Raw genomic sequence first — 21,092 nt, 5'->3', positions numbered from 1 at the left:
CCTCACAAAATTGGGATTTGGGGATTAGCGAGGAGGAAGAAAGAATGGCTTTGACCGGGGAACGGGTTTGGGCTCTCACATGGTGTCAGGGATCAGAGCTCACACAGTTTTCTGGGGACGCTCCGCTGGCATCCCGGGGAATGATGGAAGGATGTTCAGATGACCTCCTGGCTCTTCAGAGGAGGCCTTCGCTGGCGGGGATGAAAGGGATGAGGCCAAGGGCTCGTTCGGAAATCACATGAAAGGTCTGCGTGACCACACCGGGAAAGAACCAGAAAGAACGGGAATGGCAGTCTGGCTCGGATGACCCTTTGACTGGCCTCATACAAGCATCTAAAGCAGAAGATGAAGAGAAGAGATTTTTCAAAGGAAAAGCGATTCAGGTGCGAGCTGGGGATGACACTCATTTCACACAGCTCGTCTCCGGGGCAGCCGGCCCCCTGCACACGTTAGCACGCGGAGCAGACCGGGTCTCTGCCTGAGGCCTTCACGTTCGCTCTGTCGCTCACGCAAAGGAAGGTGGGGGTTGCACACGGCCACCGGTGGGGAATGGAAACACACAGACAGGACTTTTCTGCCTATTGACATCCTCTGGGGGACCCTGGTCTACAGAGAAATAATAACTTCCATTTTGGAAACCAGCCAGTCTGCTCTTGTGTCCACCAACTTCCCCAGGTCCGGATCCCGAGGTGGGCACACCGCCTCCCTGCTCGTAAAATGCCGACTCAGCAAAATCTCTGAGCTCTCAGTTCTTCCCTCTGGAAAGCAGGAGAGAACGCATCCCCTCCCGCCCACCCTACTGAGAGTAAGTGAGGCCGCGCTTGCCACTGGCCGAGGGCTATGCTGGGCTGCAGCCTGAAGGCGTGCATTACAGCTGGACGCTGTCAGATCACTGTCCCTGTCCCCCCAGTGGCCAAACAAGGGCTTCCTTAAAGGGAAGTTTGAGCGCACACCACCATCGCTGTGTGTGTGTGTGTGTCTGTGTCTGTGGGTCTATGTGATTGTGTATCTGTGTCTGTGCATGTGTGTGTGTGTGTGTGTGGACATACACAACACATGAGCTGGTGTGGTATATATCGTGCTCCCTAAAAATACTTTACAGATTAAGATTTCATAATAACATGATGCAAAATACAGCAACAGGAGTCTGTGTGTCCTCCTGCTCCCTTCCACTGACTGGCCTCCAGTCCACTCTGAAGACGGCCGCTCTAGGACACAGACACCCCCGTACGTATTGCTTGTCTTGGAATGCCCCTGCCTCTCTTGTCTGGGCTGAGCTGGTTTCCCCTGGACCACAGGAGTGACAGGGCTGGGAGAGGGGACACAGTGAAGGGGCGCTTATCCCGTCCTTGTTTGGGTTGTCCAACACTGGAGATCCACCAGGGAAGCACATCACGTCCATGTTCACGACATAAATCCACAAAAATCCATGACATAAATTCAGTCCTACTGGGAAGGAGCCACTAGGAGATAAGGTCCTCCAAATGCTAACAGGAGAGAAGTGGTCACCTGGAAAGAGCCGCTCCATACTGCCCCACAGTTATATCCTCTCCCACGTGCTAAGAATCCTCCAGGAGCGATCAGCTCCAGGACGACATGGGAAAGGTTGCACGCTCTGACACAACTTCCACCCTGGGGGTTACCAACAGAGACCCGATTGTCTCCTCTGGAGCTCCTCAGGCCCAGGGACTCACCCAGCACCCATGGCCCTCTCCAGCACAATGTTTTATCATTGCACACAGTGCCACACTCATCACCGCCAGACGTCGAGCCCCAGCCAGAGTGGCGATTTTGCTCGTTTCTCTTTGCACAGAACCTGCAGCAGGGCCTGGCTTCACATGTTGGTGGGACTCACTCTGCTCTTCTCCTAACAGGTGAGTTCCCTCGAGGGCAGAATCTGTCGCCTCCACCCTGCAAACCCCACATTTGCTCACAACTGATTCCACTGCTCCCTCGAGACGTCAGTCAGCCAGCCTTGCCTTTGAATTGATTGAGGCTAAATGCGTTTATAAAAAAAACTTAAGTCAGTGAAAAGGTGTTACTTCGTTACTAGTTACCGATGATCATGATGTGTCTCACGTCAGACACAACTAGTTAGGGAAAACCACTGACGGACCACGACTGCAACTCCCAGCTGAATCCAAGTTCCCTCCCGGGGAAAATGAGCCTACAATTTCGTGCTCCACCAGGAGCCAGCAAAATCTGGTGAGTGGCATTCACCTTCATTTTTTATTCCAGTCCCCCCAGGAAACTCTCCTGGGGGTGAACACGTTTTCCAAAGAGAGGTTAAGGTCACTCTATCCTACCGCAGACACACTCAATGCCGAGCCACGGGGCCCCTGAGTTGCAGCGTGGAGAAGCAGACCTTAGCTGATCGCCTGTGACCGTGAGCTCCAGGGCCGAGCTGGCCAGCTTGTTTCTGAGCTCTTTCTATCTCTGCAAGGATTGTGTTGAAGACAGAACTTGTTTCCTTGACCTGTTTCTAACATCTGGGGGCTTGTATATAAGGGAGAAATGGATTTTAAAGGTTGGACGATCCCATAGAAGAGAAGCATGAAAAGTCTTTTGAATTTTCTTGGATGAAGTAAGCACTGTCAACTCATTTGAACCACATGATACCAGGAGTTTAGGGACACACCGGAACTTCATGGGCAAGTGGGGAAAGTGATTTCTCTTTTAATTCACGACGCAGAGTCAGCTGGGCTGGACTTCCAGCTTACCCAAGCAAACCTGGGTCAAAGACAGTGTCAGCCAGGAGGAGCGTGGCTGGTGACTGAGTGGGTGCCAGGCCCCTATTCACCAGGCCTTGTGAGTTTGCGCCATTCTCAGCTCCCTTATATAACGAGACAAACGGAAGGCAACGGGCTACAAGGAGAAGATGCTAGATTCGAGGTCCTGTACGTACGCTTAACTATCCCGTGGTAATGAAAAGGGAATTTAAGAAAGAATGGGAAAAGAAGAAAAATATAAATTTATAAAACTATAAACATTATAAAAAGAAAAATATAAATCTTATGAAATGTAAATTATAAAAATATAAATACAACTTGACAAAAATACAAGTTTAAAGCTCCGTGTTTAAGTAAATCAGCATGTGTGTAGGCAATCAGCCTTCTAACTGAGAGCCGGGTTGCAACCTAGGATACCACCTTATTTCGACAGACCAAGACCACTTCATGTTTTCATTTTATTTTATAAATCTATGTTGACCCACTCCTCCCGTCTCTTTCAGCAAAAGTAAAAACAAAAGAACACTTAGGCCCTTTCTTTACCTGCCACTTCGTTTACTGATGTAAATCACACAAACTTTTCCCGTTGACTTATAATTTCGACAAAGCTTTGTATTGGTGTAAACATGATGTAGGGTTTCATTGACCCGTGCCCCCATGATCATGCTCCCATTTAAATAATCGGAATATGTCCCACCTGACGCATTGAAGTCCGCCTTTAGGACAGACCCGGCTAAAGTGTGAGGCAGCATGAGTCTCCTCTCCCAAAATCTTCTGCACCAGGTCCAGATGGAGTACCAACCCTGCTGGTCAATTCAGCGAGAATCCCCCATCGCTGAAACCCCATCACCTTGTCCTGCCTTCAGCAAGAGTTGGCTGAGCAAGAATCCTTCCCATCCACTAGCACTCCTCACCACTGACTATAAATCACCGGCTGCCCTTGCTGTATTCTGAGTCGTCTGACCTGTCACCCCCCCGCCGCGATAGTCCTGACGCCTATTGAAACAGCCCTGAATAAAGTCTTCCTTACCATTTTAACAAGTGTCAAAATAATTTATTCTCTTTTTTTCCCTTACTTTTTAAAGGAACCTCTATGCCACCCCCCCTGTGGGGCTCGAACTCACAACCCAAGATCAGGAGTCGCACGCTCCACCGACTGAGCTGGCTTGGAGCCCCCAAATAAATTATTCTTTGACAAGCTAAACATCTCACCACTGACCTAACTTGAAAGCATTGGAGTAAAAGAGTATTCACAGAATGACCTCAAAATCCATTATTCAAAAGGAAGTGTTCTGAGAGCATTCCAGAACGTGCCTTCTTTCTCTCGTCTCCCGGGCAGTCTTGTCTACTCCGTGGCATTCGCAATAATGACTATGCTCCCAGCTTCCGAGTTCTGGGCCACCACATCCCCTCCAGCCTCTCTAAGCAAATCCTGTGTTCCAGAACAGATCCTATGTTCCAGTAACTTCTGGCCCCTTCTCCTTTGCTTTTGACATCAACATCCTTCTGGGATGTACCGATGCTAGCTCGCACCCCCTTGGGTGTCTACACCACTCCTCTTGGCTTCAAGCACGACTGCTGTCGTTGCTTAATCTTCTCTACCAGGTCATGAGAATCCCAAGCTGTGAAAACGTTGCGTTTCTTTGCCGCCCACGATGGATTCAACGTGGTAGGCATTCAGCAGATAGTCACTGAACGATTGAACAAATGTCACCACTCAATTCAATAGAACGGAGAGCAATGAGGGGAAATCTTAAAAGATTTATTTTCTGGAGGAAGGTTGGATCCTGACCTCACCTGAGCCAGGCAAATTTAAATCATGCCAAGCGAACAAGTGCCCCCTTGTGGCCATGGATGGCAGTGCATCACTCCCAACAAAGGCCGCCAGTTCTGGGGTTTGAACGTTGGAAATGAGGGAGTTTACCTGTTCCCATAATCCGGACAGAATATTTACAAACCTGCCCCTCCTGCACTTCCTGTTTCGGTCGTCGGCATCACCCTGTGTTTGTCTCCAAATTTAAGAATCTACATGTCGCTCACCCATATCCTACCAGCCACAGTCTGGGGTCTTCTACCTCTTACATCTCTCTCTCCACTCCGTTAACCTGTGCTCCACACTTGTCTCCTCTGTAAAATGGGCATGATAACATCTCCTCCCTGAGTTGCAGGCAGGACTGCGTCTTGTGTTATCGCGCCTGCCCCTGCTGGGATATGCAAACGGATTCATTGCTCTGCCCGCAGCTCTGCACTTAGGCCCCCTCCCTAACTCTTCAAACACTTCAAACCCCAGCAATACTGAGTTACTTACGGTTCCCCAAACACACGCTGTGGGTCCACGCTTCAGTTCTTCACGCAAAGCAGCAGCTCTCAGAGTGTGGCCCCTAAGGCAACAGCGTCAGCCTCAGCATCCCCTGGGAACTTGACAGAGACAAAGATTCTCAGGCCCCACCCTGCACGCACTGAATCAGAAACTCGGCGTTGGGCTCAGTGATCTGGGTGCTCTCAACCTCGCTGGGTGCACACTTAATTTTGAGAACTACAGGCGTGTATCACATCCTCTGCTGGGAGAGTGCTTTCTCACTACACCTGTGAGTCTGGGCACCGGTGAACTCCTCTGCATCCCTCAAAGCCCTTTTATAAGGAACCTGGCCTGGCCTCATGGCCCTTGATAGGGCTACTCATGTTCACCTCTGTGTGAACCTCATGCTCACCTCTGTATCTTGATCACACATTATAGGTCTTCTTATGACACTGTGCTATAATTGTTTAGGAGTCTCTCCCAATAGGTAAAAGTACGTAGCAAGGAGCATCTCTGGTCACATCCCCTCTATTTTCAGCCCCCGGCAAGGTGGCTTTCACTTAAGAAGACACTCAATGAAACTTCACGTACTTGAGCTGACTGGTGGCTTGGTTGGTTGCCAAGAGGAAGGATATAATTCTCTAATTGGTGGAGCCCTGGTTTCAGATCTAGGATATCTGGTACTCTTCTCTTTACACATAACCTTACAGTTTTTTTTATTTGCAAATCATATATACCCGTCTCTCCATTTCCTCTATAGGAAGTGAGGCATTGACAAGGTCCTGAGACCTTTACATTTCTCAGATGAATTTTCTGTCTTTCTAGGCTGTGATTTCCTCCCCAAGACTGTAGCACTTGGTCTTTGATTCAATTCAACAAATGATGGGTAACATACTGGTGGAGAAAGCTGGTCCTGGAGACAGGCCAATGTGCTTTCTGCAGGAAGTGCTTCTTGTTATTTACTAGAAGTGAGTCCTTGGCCAGGTTCACGTCCCTGATAATGACAGCTAGTACTGAGTGCATGCCCCCCTCTGTGCAAGGTCCTTTACTAAGCATCATCTCTTTTCAGCTTTATGATAACACAGAAGTACAAATATCATGCCCATCTTACAGATGAGGCATCTGAGGCACAGAGAGGTCAAGCACCTTGCTCAAAGTCACACAGCTAGTAAACAGGGGATTGGGATCAAAGCCAAGCAAAGGACCTTCAAAATCTATTCCTAGTGTGACTTTTTTTTTCTGACTCTGCATCCTAAATATCCTTCCAAGATGCCCCCTTCTTTTTTTGTCCCCCCTTTTGTTTTCACTGTGATTAAATATATATAACAAAACTTGCCACATTAACCATTTTAAAGCATACAGTGCATGAAGTCCATTCACACAGATGGGCACCCACCACCACCAACGTCTCCAGAACTTTTTCTTCCCCAACAGAAACTCTGCCCCATTAAACACGAACCCCCCATTCCCCCCATCCCCTATACCCTGGCAACCGCCATTCTCTATTTTATCTACGAACACGACCACCCAAGGTCCCACATGTAAGTGAAATCATACAGTATTTGTCCTTCTGTGACCAGCTTATTTCCCTCGGCATGATCTCCTCAAGGTTCATCCATATTGTACTGCATGTCCGAATACCCCCTCCTTTTTCAAGGCTGAGTAATAGTCCACCATGTGGTTAGACCACATGTTGCTTATCTGTTCATCCACTGATGGACACTTGGGTTGTTTCCACCTTTTGGCTACTTTTGGCCAATGCTAGGAACATGGTGTACAGTGTCTGTTAGAGTCCCTGCTTTCTACTCTTTGGGGTATGTTCTCAGAACTGGGATTGCTGCATCGAACAGTGATTTCAGGATACCTGGGTTTGAAGTTAGTTTTGCCCCCTCTTTTCAGTACCCTGTGTATAACGCAGAAATAGACTATCTTTTCCCCCTCTGAATAGCTATCGCCATTACAATAAGGATGTGAAGATGGAGATCTCAAATTCTAAAATATAAAGGTAGTTGATAAGTTCCACCTATCGTAGTCTCAAGAGGAGGAGAAGGAACTTTTCAACCACTCTTAAGTTCATTCATAAGTGGGTCTGGTCTGTAGGCTACAATCTGCACTCCTAGGCTGTTAAAGACCTTCCCTTTCTAGCATTCTTATACGCAGTGGAACTCTCTTTCGTCAGAAAACGGTCTTTAATGACCCCCACAGGAAAGAAAAGGGGAGAGAATATTAATCTGCTGACGCACGTGCTTGGGAATTTTGGAGCCCCAAAGAACTGTGTTGTCCATAGGCTGTTTTATCAGAGATGACACCTGGCACACTCTACCACGCATTGTCTAGATTTTTTTTTAAAAAACACTGTCATTTGTCGTATGATTTATGTGCAATGGTCTGAGCCCTTGGAAGGAAATTATTTCATCCATAGCACAAATGAAGTAATGGTTTGTAACTTAAAGATGGATATACCGGACGATCAATTTTCATCTTATATCATCCCAAAGAAATGGCTGATAAAATTACATTGTGATTTCTTTTTTTTTTAAGATTTTATTTATTTATTTGAGAGAGAATGAGTGAGAGAGACCATGAGAGAGGAGAAGGTCAGAGGGAGAAGCAGACTCCCCAAGGAGGTGGGAGCCCGATGTGGGACTCAATCCGGAAGTCCGGGATCATGACCTGAGCCGAAGGCAGTTGCTCAACCAACTGAGCCACCCAGGCGCCCCCACAATGTGATTTCTTAATATAATACTACCTCTTGCAAAAAAAAATTATTAGTTATATTTTATTAAGCATTATTAATTCTAGTTTTTTCAGCTTTTGTATGAGTGACTCTTAATTAATTACTTCTTTTTATCTTCTGAATGATCAGTTAAAGCCTATAGTTGAAAGAACTTAGAATTCATAGAGAATTGGAAAATATCAAACAAAGTAAATGCATGTAAAGCATGAGATTCAACATTTAAATTAGATAAGGAAGGCATGAAGTGGAGAGGGAATGGGTGAAAACTTGGCACCGTGATGAGTTTTATAAGACACCCACAGCGGTTGCTTTCACAGCATTTATGATGAGCCAGAAAAATGCTTTACAGACACACACACAAAAAATCTTCTAAAAGCAAAAAAAAAAAAAAACTTCTAAAAGCAATTCAGAGGAGCGCTCGCCTGAGTGACTCAGTCAGTTAGGCGTCTGCCTTCGGCTCAGGTCCTGATCCCAGGCTCCTGGAATCGAGCTCCATGGCGGGCTCCCTGCTCAGTGGGGTGTCTGCTTCTCCCTCTGCTCCTCCCCTGACTCCTGCTCTTTCTCTCTCTCTCTCCCTCAAAATAAAGACATAAATAAAATATTTTAAAAGCAGTTTGGAGAGCAAGTGAACAGCTTCTGAATCCTCATAAGGGAAAAAAATGTTTAGAAATTTGCACGGAGGTTGGGGACTGGGATGGAGGCTAGCCCTACACGCACACACCCACTGACCACTAGAGGGAGCAAATCCACGCGTCTCAAGCTTCACCTTCCAAAGGAAAATGAGGCCAGATTAGGAGCCTCCAAATAACCAAGGAATTAATTTTTAGCCTCTTGGGCGATGTGACATAGAACTGTCAGGTTTTTGATGTTCCGTGTCCCTACGTAAAATAACTTTGGCATTTAACTCTGCCACACTAATAAACTGTGCCTCGGGGATTTTGTATTACTTTTGTTTTAAGAATGTATCAACTCTAATAAAGGTGACAGCAACACTCTTTCCAGTAAAAACGGAATCACAGCGTAAACTATTCTTCCATCATAAAGGGTTTTTTTTGGTTTTGTTTTGTAACAGAAAAACAAACAGCTCTCACTATTTTATGGTCTGTGCAGAGAATATAAACACTTCTGTGTATGATTAATATTCTACCCAACCCCCAAGAGTGAATCAGCAACTTCTAGATTCCTGTTCTTCATGAAGGGGGGAAAAAAAATGAACCCTAGGTGGGTTTTCCCCCTACCTTATTGGCTTTCACCTAACCACACGTAACTTGCCTTTGCTCGAGGAACGCAAGCTAATTTAATTATATCCTTCAAAATGAAATCACGAAGGCAAATAAAATACAATTAATTCCAAAGCAATGTATCTATCTCGTTATTCCACGCTCATGGGGATTATTCAAGCCATTGCTTTGCTCAGTATTAAAAGTACATATTAAAATTGAGTATTAAAATTGTGTCACGACACAGAAGCAAGGACGAGAGGGACTGGTGGCCTTTGGGGAACTTGTAAGCTATTCTATGCATTTTGAGAGTGTGAGATAACAAGCAGAGAAGAGATACTCCTTGGTGTTGAGCTGTTAGCGAGGAGCACAAGCCGTGTTGCCATAGCCGTCCCTGATGGCCTCTCGAATCTTCAAGGATTTCCTGCCCTGAGCACGTGAGGTCAACAACAGTCTGTATCTCCCAGACATCCTGCAGCCCAAGGGTCTCTTAAGGGTCTTGATTAGTACTTACACTGAGACGGAGAAGAGCTATTCACATGCCCTCCTGCCACTCACTCCGGGGAAGGGCAAACAACATGGCCAACGTGAAAAGCCAGAGCACCGACAGAATCAGAAAGAGACCTGAAGATACTGGCTCACTAGTTCCCGAGACGTGTGATCGAAGATGAGAGATCACAGGCTTTGGTTCCCGTTTCCTTCTTTCCTCAAAATGAGGATAAATTGGATAAATCTAATTTTGTTTATTCCTAGGAGGCAGGAACTTCAGTTGGGCTGGTCTTGCCAGATAGGTTTGCTAGCTAAAACTTTGAGGGTACATGGTCAGGGTGCACTGCCCTTGACCTGGGCAAGATGGGCCCCCACTCAGACCCTCACGGGAGCCAAGGGGTGAGCCAGCATGATGAAGGCCTAGCTCTACCCCAGACTCCCGTTATCCCTGCCCTGGAAGTTTATTCCCAAACAGCCCAGGCTTGCCCATGGCCGGCAAGAGCCTCTTATTCCAGTGTCCTCTTCCAAGAGCCAGTTGCTAGCATAGACACTCTGGCGTGAGGACCAACAGAGGGGCAACTGTGGGGTGGGGTGGGAGTGGGGAATGACCAGTCTTTGGACTGTGGTCGGGGGTATTCCCCCTCCTGGACCCCCCTGTACCAGCGTGGAACACTGAAGGTCACGGCAGTCTGAAGTTGGGCAGCCTTCCTGTAGGAGAACAGAACGTATTTATTTTATGGAGCTTGATTTATAATTTTTACACTCATAAATCAAGCTTACAAAGTGTTCAGTGTGGATGTGGGTTTCCATTTCAATAGATGTGGGTCTCTATCTGCACTCTTGCCCAAGCCCCAACACACATTAGAGGCTGCCTTACTCAGCGTTCTCCAGAGAAACAGAACCAATAGGATATATATAGACAGAGATGTAAAGAGAGGGATTTATTATAATGGATTGGCACAGACACACAGACGCACCCAGCATGAGTTTTTGGAGTCTGGTAATAAAACACAGGACACTGCAGTCCATAAAATTCACAGACTGCAGAGTTGGGAGTGAGAACTCAAAACAGCGGACACAGGCTATGAATGTAGGAAACATAAATGCACCACAATTAAAAAAAAATGAAAAAAAGAAAGCGCGTTGTGTCTTTACTGAAACATCCCATCCAAAAACGATGAGCTTATGCTGTTTGCAAGGCACAGCTAACACAAAAGGACACTGCAGTTTTGTTTTTTAAGGTTTTTATTATTTATTTGAGAGAGCAGAGAGCACAAGCTGGAGGTGGCGGAAGGTGGGGAGAGGCAGAGGGAGAGACTCCCCACTGAGCAGGGAGCCCAACTCGGGGCTCGATCCCAGGACCCTGAGATCATGACCTGAGCTGAAGGCAGATACTTAACCAACTGAGCCACCCCAGCACCACAACACAGAGGTTTAAAGGTCACTGATCAAATATTCCAGACTAGATGGGCAAACTCTGGACAAGAAGAGTAAGGAAGGGGAGAGGACCTTGCAAATATTAGAGCGTATAACAGAGACACAGTAATTAAAAATATTTGAATGGAATAGAAATAGACCCAAATGCATGTGAGAAGTTCAGCTATTAATGCAGTTGACATTTCAAATCTGTGCAGAGATGACTCAGTAAATAGTGATAGGATAACTAGCTAGCCATTGGAGAAAATGATTTTCAGTTGAGTCTTTACTACCTTCCTTGCAAAAACCAAAGACTGAAAATTTAAATCAAAGACTTACACATTTCAAAAAAAAAAAAAAAAAAGGGCATAACAGCGGTAAGAGAAAACATGGAGGAATTTCCATGAACAGAGGAGAGTTAGAGATACCCATTAAAACAGATGAAGCCGTTAAAACATTAAAAGGAGCACATAATAATGTGTGGACATCGAACAGGCACTAAGGAATGTGCTAAGTGAAAATCAATCACACGACAGGACATGTGCAGATTTTGATCATTTCTCCAGAAAAAGGCAGGATCTGCACATAGACGTTACTATATGTGCAAAGAACTATATGGACATAGGACTCCAGCACCATTTAGGAAGATGCAAGACTGGTATGTTTCCTCTACAGAGGGTACAACTGAAAACTAAACCAGGGGCATTTGTTATACAATGAACAGCACAGAAATTAGAAATAGCACAGAGAAATGAACTGGACCAGAATCGTAGCAGAAGACAATTCCCTTAAACACCTGCTAGATCGAGTAGAAACAAGGGAATATATAATACTTGGGATTAGAATAATACAGTAAGCTAAGTTTAAAGGTATCAATTGCTTCGTAACTTCTCATGTGCGAGCAATTCCTCATTTCTTTGCCTAAAACAAATGCGACCCCACTCAGGCTCTCTTGCTGGGGTTGGCTTCCTCAGCCCCTGGCACTCAGGGAACCCACCTCTCCTCAAGAACTAGACAAGGCCACTCTCTCGGGCAAAGCATTCCAGAACTCAAACACACAAGGTTGGGGGCATCTCACTTTGTCCAAAGAAGAAGGTGGGTGCTCCTAGAATCACCTTTTCATGTTTTTACTGATTTGTCCCCAGTAGCAAAAAAGGCCTCTGTGTTCCTCCTTAACTCACTGTCAGACAAGCTTGTGTAGTGGGTACGAATTCCACTGTGCAAACTCGGGTCAGCACACAAGATAACCTTATTTCTCTATTCTGAGTTAAGAGTTCTAAAATTCTATTATGAGATCCCACATGATAGAAATGTACTTTGGGTTTTTTATGGTTGGGGTGTGTGTGTGTGTGTGTATGCACGCACTCGCAAACGTGGGTGTGCCTCTCTCTGTCAGATAAATAAATAACACCTTAAAAAAAAAAGGTTGAAAATCTGAATAGTGCTGCAAAAAATGTAAGAATGTTGTCAACACTTGGTCAACGCCACCCCTAGAATGCCTTAAATGGGTTGAATCACACTTTCAAAGCTCAAATGATTGATTAAAACATTAATACTAGATGTCATCTCAATTCTGGCAAGTGGAGAAGGACATAGATGTTAATCTACGTGCTATGGAAACTCCTCTAGAACAAAGAGTAAAACTAAAAACTACTAAATCCTTTTTTTAAGTAAGAAGGCATCACTGAACGTCTTAAGATGACACCTGTGTCAATTTTCAAAAATTGGATGACCAAAAAAGGTGTTTTCCTTATTTTTCAATAAAACTGAAATTCAATTTTACGCAATAAAAACGAAAATTCCGTAACACTTAAAAATGTCAATAAAAATGAAAAAGTCATTTTCAACGATTCAGTGCAATAACGGATGAGAGGAGCAGGACCAGATGAGAATCTTGATAAAGGCCCTTATTGCTTTAAGGCCAGAAAACATTTTACTCATCTTGATCCCATCCAACAAGATGTGCTATGTGATGCCATCTCGGTCACTCATCTCTAAACGACGTGGACTCGTTCTGATTTCCTCTCTAGCTGTTAATTTGGAGAAGGAAGAGGATGTTCTGTTGTGTTTTATTTCCAAGCGGATAGGATTTTTGGCTCTTCCTTGGCAATTTCGTTTTTATTGTGTTATAGTCAGAGAATGTGACCTGTGGGGATTTTCCACATTCTGGAACTTAGCGAGATGTTTTTCTCTCTGGCATAAAAGATGGATCAATTTTTGTGGATGTTCCGAGAGGGTCTGTTGGCATGTGGTTCAAAGACAACTGACAGACTGTCTGTTAATAAAGCCACGAGAGGTTAGCTCCTTCTTCGTCTGGCTGATCTGCAGGTATCTGAGAGAGGAGGGTCAACATAGTCTCCTGCGATTAGGGATTACCAACTGTCTCACTGCATTTCTACAAACATAAACTCTCTCTCAAAGTTGTGTTGGGCAAATTAGAGCATGTAACTATCTTCTTGACAAAGTTCCTAAATCGATGCTGTTTACCTTGCATTCTACTCCGATGGGCCATGCTATCACACTACTTGCGTCCCCCTTGTAAACATGTTCCTGGTGTTTTTCCCATCCCTTTTGGCCTTTGTGCCCCTTCCTGCAAGTGGACTTTTGGAATCAGCCTCTACGCGTAGTTGTGAAGCCTATAATTCAACTTGAAAATGCCTGTAAATGGCAGAATTTAACCCATTCACGTTTTCTAGGATTGATGTTTTTAACTTTACTTCTACCATCTTGTTATACACTGTGCTTTTAAAAATCTCTTTTCCTCATGTTCACTGGATTGTAAACGCCCTGCTCACTCTCCATGGGACGCACACAGGACTTAACCTCCAGACTAAATCCCTGTGGGTCTCAAGCTTACCTCGGAAAGGCAGGAGGGGGGACAACGGGATGGAGGAGGGCCGGGGATAAGGAGGACATTTTGGAGATAGGATGAGGGATCAAGATAACGGACTCAAATATTTGTTTTTAAAATTTTTTTATTTTAACTTATTTGACAGAGATCACAAGCAGGCAGAGAGGCAGGCAGAGAGACGGGGGGAAGCAGGGTCCCTGCCGAGCAGAGAGCCCGATGCGGGGCTAGTGAACGGAGCCGAAGGCAGAGGCTTTAACCCACGGAGCCACCCAGGCGCCCCAACTGACTCAAACGCTAACAAAGACATATTAGCGTAGTTGTGCACTGCAGGCAAGCAGACACAGAAATCAAACACGGAAGGACACAACACCAAGCGACAGAACAGGTTTATTTGAGAATCCAAATACAACCCGCACCAGCACCGGGCCCGCACTCCAGCGTTGCAGCGAGAACTGCCTTCTCTGCAAGCAAGAGGCCAACTCTGTGACAGCCTCAGTGTTTCCACTCACAGAGCAGACTCCCCCCGCCTCCCCGCCAGCCCCTCTGAAAGCCCCCGCTGTTCTCGGGGACACAAGCTTTCAGCTCTGGGACACTGCTTAGAACTTGTCTCTTACGTCACTGCGCCGCAGCACAGCTGATCCCTTACATCCGGCGTAACGACATGCGCAGATGGGTCTTTGTTTCATTCCAGAGGCCCTCGATCTTTCTTTACAACACAGCACAGTGGGATCTATTTTTTCTGCCATTTATCACATCCAACATTTCCCATTTGTTCCAGCGGACCGCTTCTGTTCCGAACTCTAAGGCGTCCCCTTCCCCAAGGTTCCTGCACAGTGAATAACCACGTGGCTAAATCGGGTAGTTTTCCACACTTAGTGATCTTTCCTGACTAGAGTCACACATTCGAGGAAAGCGCTTCTTCCTAGAAAAATGCATATACCCACAGAGACGCAAAATTCTGCATACAATTAGAAGAGGTTCAAGACCTCCCTGAAACACATCTACAGATACCAGGTTTAAAACCTCTCCAATCTCACCATAACTCATGACGCAGAGAAGACTGGGGCCGGGGCCAGCCCACGGGAGGCGGCGGAGGCTCTGAGTGGCCCCATTTTCAGAAGCATTCAGTAAATGTTAACTGGCAAGGTACAAACAGGGCGGAGTCTATAAAATGCATAAATTCACCTGAAAACCAATAAAAGCAATCTTTATTTGCTATTATTTTGTTCTAACACCGTATTTCGTTTGCATGTGCCTAAATCTGAGCCATGAAAGCACTTTGCTTCCACTGAGATCTACGCCGAGCTCTTGCCAACATGTGTAGTAAACACAAGGCCTTGGGGTCTTTGGATTTGCTCATGTGACTAAAAGGGAATGATTTTTTAAAAAAATCTTCTAATTTACTCATGATCTTCAAGGTGTTCTACCTATGTACACGAGGAGTAGTAAGAGACCCAGAGGCCTCCCCGCCCCTGAAGGGCCTGCGGCAGCCTGAAGCCCTCCCAGGGGCTTCTCCACACTCCTTGGAGCTCACCATCTTGTGGCTGCTCTCTTCTGGCTCCTGCATTTATTTTTATCGTAGTACCGATGCTCTGTCCCATTCCAGCCGGGACACAACACTCAGTCCTTCCTGTTTCCATAAGCAATCCACTTGGACCAAGCCTCTCCAGACTTTACGGAGGGATTCTGAGGTCACAAGCGTTCATCTATGAAATCCCTGGGTCCCTCTCTTCCAACGACCTCTCCGGTTCTACGCTCTTTTCCTGCCCCAGACTACTCTGGGAGAGTCCAGTTCTGTTGGCTCTTCTCACATGAAGCCACTCAGCTCTCTCTAGGTTCTACCCCCAAATTTAGATGCCCAAAGCCATCACAGTGTGGTTCAGCAGAACAAAAGAACTCCAAACAACGGGACCCATCTTCCTTACTAGGGCACTAGGACTGTTTCCTTCCTGTTGTATTACTAAATGCTAGGCAGTTCATACAGGTTTGCTTAGTCCTTCCAACTATTTCACGAGTTAGGTACTTTCAAAACCATTTTATAGGTGAGAAACCTGGGGTTTGGGAAAGTTAAACTGCATAAGGTCACAGAGTAAGAGTTCTGCCAACCTCATTCTCCCGCTACCTCTATCTTAACCTGGCAGCTATTTATGTTTGACTCCTGCCCGGTGGTGGTGTCAACCTCTTCCCCACCTCTCCCCTCAGGTCTCATTCCACCATTGAGGAATTTTTCCATGTGCTTCTGATATTTGTCTTCCATTCACCTGTTTTTTTTCAAGCCTGAGAATAATAGCAAGTTGTACAGAAAAGTTAACAATTTAACTTTTTTTTTAGGATAACAGAACCAAGAGTTGGGAAGTCCCTCAGAAGGCATCATGCCCAGGCTCACACAACACTAAAGAATCTGACAACTTCCTCAAGGTGGCTGGCAACGGGCTTGGGTGCCCGTGGTCCCCAAAGCAGACCTCCTGGATGTTTGGGGCGCTCTGATTTGACAGAGTTCTTAATGGTGCAATCTGCCACTTATTCAGGGCAAGTCAGGAACTGTGAAGTCAGCCTTGACTTCCTCTCACCCTAAATCTTAGAGGGCACCCAGGGTGACTCAATGGTGGACACACGAGCCCACATGTGACCGCTCTTCCCAAGCCCTCTCGTGTCAAAAGGGCCAGTTTGGACTGCTGCCACCTTCGTGGTGGGAGTGGGATGTAGACTTGCCCCTCAAAGCCAGGAGATGCCAGAACCAGTGTCAAAGCCTGTGGCATGGAACAGGGGCCGCCGCAGCTTCCCCGAGGGGTAGGTTACACCTGACCAGGATCGGGCCAGTCATCAGGGGCTACAGCAGGACTCTGCAAAATGAAATGAAAGCTTGTGGGCACAAGGCAGGTGATAGCAATGACCAAGATGGGTCACACAGGGAACGTGAATTTGTTATCAACATTCCAAAATCACTAAATTTTATATACAAATCCAGCTTGCTGGTTTTCTCTTAAAAGAGCAGAGTATGTGGGAGCTTTTGGCCTATATTCTAGCACAGAAATAAACAGCTACAGCCAAGTAGGGGCCATCCCCTCAGTAACTCACACCTCAAGTTTGCCACAGACCTTGCAACTCCTCTTTGAGTTATTCCTGACGCAACGTAGTCCTTTCTTACTTGCTTGGGTTGTGTCCTCACAACTCGGTTTGCTGGGACAGTCCAGGATTAATGTGGGCCTCATTAACAGCACCCCTTTACTCAAGTGCCCAGTTTGAAAAGTAAATTATATGGTCACCCACATAGGCATAATACACAAGTCACCCCCCCACACACATACACAATGACCCCTGAATTCACACAACTACAGTCAAGCACAGAACCCTGTTATAAAGTGATTTTATTAAATTGATTTGGACATACTGTAGGTCAAATAATATTTTCCAAAGATAACAATTATGGACCTTAAAGCTCGACATAAAATTAGTAGCTTCAAAAGTGTTAGTCATATTCCCCAGCAACAGCATGATAAAATAATTCAACTATGTAGAAATATAGAACTCTAGGACTAGCTGGAAACTCGGAAATCATTTAGCCTAATATCCTCATTTTGTGAGAAAACTAGACTCAACGATTAGGCGATCTGCCCAAGCTCACACACCTAATAGTAATAAAGCTAGAAATCAAACCGATTTTTCCTAAAACTAAAATCCTACCGATGATATTTCAGCCGTCTCCCTACTAATTAAAAGTCTAGGCGGCTCTCTAACGCCGCAGGCTACCGTGACATGGACGAGGGTAAGACACTACAGTAAATCGTCATCGAGGGCGTCAGGCCTGGAAGGGGCTTTACCCAGGAACTAGGCTGGCCCTCTCCTGGGCAAGGAGGACACGCAGGAGAAGGGACTTCCCAAAGGCTGTGAACAGAGCTGTCTCGATGAAAACCCAGAGAGGGACGCAATGATCCCCAAACCCCATCTCTAGTTTCATGGCCCACCCACTAAATTATGTGCTCCTTTCAAATCTCCTTTATGCCTTAAGGTTTTAGTTACACAAAAACCCCTTCCAGTCAAACAGAAGAAATTAATTCAAATATGAAGAGAAAATCAAGCTTTGTTTCAGTATTTCGATGACTATTTCGGGTAATTCATTCCAACCTCTTAAGACAGTTGACAGACACCACGAACCTATTCACCCATTTCAGAGCTTCAAAGATGCTTAACTTCTCCCAAGGCTTCCTGAGCATAAGGATTACATGTGGGAAATCAATGGAAACAGGAATGAGAAGAGAGAGTTAAAAATTAGTTGCTTTTTGTTCTTGTCATTGGGGACTTTTGGTCTTCTAAACATTCCTTGAGTTCTTCCACATGAGTTTTTAATATCAATCTAGCCACAAAAAGAAAGGGAAAAAAAAAAAAAGAACGAAAGAAAGAAAAGAACACAAGAAAAAAGGGCCTATAAAAGTTGGGATACTGAACAACTCAGTATCTCTCCCCTCCCCTCTGCTCACTCCGCCCCAGTGCCTGGCCGCCTTCCGCTCGGCAAATGTGGCAGCAGGGCCAGCCAGCTGGTGCTCCCAGCCTTGCGCGCTCCACTCCAGTGCCCCCCTCAGAAAGGCCTTCCCTGACTGCTGTCTAATGATGCCCCACCCCCACCCCACCCCCACTCTAAATCATCACCCTAATTTATTTTCTTCATAGCACTTAATCACTATCTCAAACTACATTATGTATTTTCTTACTTGCGTATCATCTGTCTCCTCCACCAGAAGTAAACTCCATGAGAGTAGGGCCCTTGTCTGTCTTACTCAGTGGTATTCCCAGCACCTAGCACAGTGCCTGGCACATAGGAGGTGTTCAATAAATACTTGCTGAATGAATGAAGAAAGGAAAGGAGAGAGTGACATAGACATTCATGCCTAAAAACGAAGGAATACATGATCCTCAATGAAGGTATTGAGGACTCCTACACATTATTGCCCAAAATTACAGAAACAGAGACTAAATATTATTAGTGACTCCTCCCAACAGCCACTTCTCCTATGGTCTCCCCTAGTTAGTAAGGAGCTCCACATGCTACAAAAGGAGCCCAAGAGGGCAATTCTGGATGGAGAAAGTTCCAACTTTGCTTGCTTGCTTCTTCCTCCCTATTTACATTCAGCTATTTCCAAACAATTCAAGTTAAAAATATGTGATGTAGCCACTAGAAAATTAAGTCTAACATAGAGACACAGTGATTAGCAGAAACCACGACATGTTTTTTAAAAAGTTCATGAAAAGTTCAAGGGCATGTATGTCTGCCAGTGATTTCTCTGATGGGCCAAGTGAATGGAAATTATGAGTCACCTAAAATCTAAAGTGAAATTTAATGCCATCTAGGAAGGGATGGATATTTACGGGTACTGCGAGGACATACAGGTAAAGCTGGCTAAGAAGTAATGGGATCTATGGAACGGTATGTAGGGGCTGAACCAAAGGATAACCTCAGAAATACCAGAACACTGTCTTTGTGAGAGGTGTTTTCAAATGCATTAACCAGTATGCCTGAATCGAGGGAAGGAAGGGCATGAGCTCCTGAAAGGGGGATGTCTGGGGTAACTGTTAAGTAAAGTGTAGACAGAAGGTGACTCAGGAGGCTAGGCAATGATCATGGTTTCCTGTGTCATATTTCCCACTACTGAGGCATCAAGCCCAAATCCCAGGAAACACACACCCATGACTGGGACCTCATGGCCCATCTTGGGCAGACACTCAGAGGGATTCCAGATTCAAAGTCAAGTTGTGGAACACACTTGGCATGAATCAAAAAACAAAAACAAAAACAAACAAACCCAAAAAACAAAACAAAACAAAGCAAATCTCACATATGCCTCTTCAAAAAGAATGTCCTGCCGGGGCTTGCTGTAAAAATTTCTTGGATCAATGTAGGTATTTACAGGGTTTCCTTCCTAGTGGCACTTATGGGTTTTAAGATTTTTAACTCTTAGCAAAATGCTCTATATAACTGATATTTTGAGATGGTTTCTCTCCTTTGTGTGCACTCTCTGGTGGATGCAGAGGCTGGTGCTCTGACTGAAGGCCTTCCCACACTCATCACATTTAAAAGGTTTCTCCCCAGTGTGCACTCTCTGGTGGATGCAGAGGCTTGAGCTCTGGCTGAAGGCCTTCCCACACCCACAACATCTATAGGGTTTCTCCCCAGTGTGCACTCTCTGATGGATGCAGAGGCTCGAGCTCTGGCTGAAGGCCTTCCCACACTCATAACATTTATAGGGTTTCTCTCCTGTGTGAACTCTCTGATGCATGCAGAGGCTAGAAGTGTGCCTGAAGGCCTTCCCACACTCTTCACATTTAAAGGGTTTCTCTCCGGTGTGGACTCTCTGATGCATGCAGAGGTTTGAACTATTACTAAAGCCCCTTCCACACTCACTACAGACATAGGGTTTCTCACCTGTATGAACTCTCATGTGAATTTGAAGATGTGAACTCCAATTGAAGGCTTTTCCACACTCATAGCACTTATAGGGCTTCTCCACTGTGTGGATTTTCTTATGTCTGTTAAGTTTTGTTGTAGTACTAAAATCCTTACCACAATCATCACATTTATAGACCTTCTCTCCTGTGTGGTCTCTCCAATGAATATGAAGTTCTGATATATGAAAGAAACCCTTGTCACACTTGTCACATTTATGAGGCTTCTCAGCAGTGTGAATTTTCTGATGCATAAAAAGATCTGCTCTCTCAGAGAAAAATTCCCTACACATGGGGCACTTGTAGATCATTTTTCCTATTTGGTATCGTGATTTAGAGGAAAAAATTTCTGTACGACTACTATAGTTACAGGATTGCTATCTCATAGAGTCTCTTATTTGGCCATTCTGGCAGTTTATCTCAGGCTTGCTCTATTAGGTAGGTCTAAGGTTGGCCTAAGCTTCTCCCTGCCTGTCTTTCTATGGAAGATTTCTTCCTGCATAGTGCTCCTCACTCAGTATTATTATTGATCATAAAGTGACATTTACTTCCACATGAATTCTGTAACTCATTAACACAGAATTTTCCTTTAGATCCTGAGTTGTCAACATTCCAAGGGGCTCCCAAGGTGCAAACCTCTGTGTTTTTAAGCCCCTGGAATCTTCCTCTTGTAGAATAATCTCGTACTTCCCACTTCTAGAAAAAGGAATGCACAGTGTCTCCTGTGGTGGAGGGTCTCGACCCCGTGTAGCCTCCCCTTGAAGAGTCAGTAGGACATTCTGCCTCCTACACATCAGACAGGAGCCTTTCCAGGAAGCAAGCTCCTCGGGTTCCAGGTGTGCCAATCCTTCCTTCTGGGAATTCCCTACATGAGTCTCACTCCAGTCTCCTGTAACAGAAACATAATATATTG

At 45.4% G+C, this 21,092-nt stretch overlaps 1 protein-coding gene across 3 annotated transcripts in view; it reads right to left on the bottom strand.

Annotated features, from left to right (window-relative positions):
• Positions 1-17,091: 17,091 nt before the first annotated feature.
• The window catches only part of ZNF664 (zinc finger protein 664), a 43,308-nt gene continuing 39,307 nt past the window's right edge, over positions 17,092-21,092 (bottom strand). For all 3 annotated transcript variants that reach the window (XM_032876468.1, XM_032876467.1, XM_032876469.1), the window contains one exon: positions 17,092-21,068. In XM_032876468.1, the coding sequence (XP_032732359.1) occupies positions 19,705-20,490 (786 nt within the window). In that variant the 5' untranslated portion in view covers positions 20,491-21,068 and the 3' untranslated portion in view covers positions 17,092-19,704. The remainder of the gene's footprint in view (positions 21,069-21,092) is intronic.

This window comes from Lontra canadensis, unplaced genomic scaffold (genome assembly GCF_010015895.1).
Source record: "Lontra canadensis isolate GAN:19392208 unplaced genomic scaffold, GSC_riverotter_1.0 scaffold58, whole genome shotgun sequence".
Lineage (NCBI taxonomy): Eukaryota > Metazoa > Chordata > Mammalia > Carnivora > Mustelidae > Lontra > Lontra canadensis.
The sequence above is the reverse complement of the archived record's forward strand: the minus strand, read 5'-3'. Positions and strand labels throughout refer to the sequence as shown.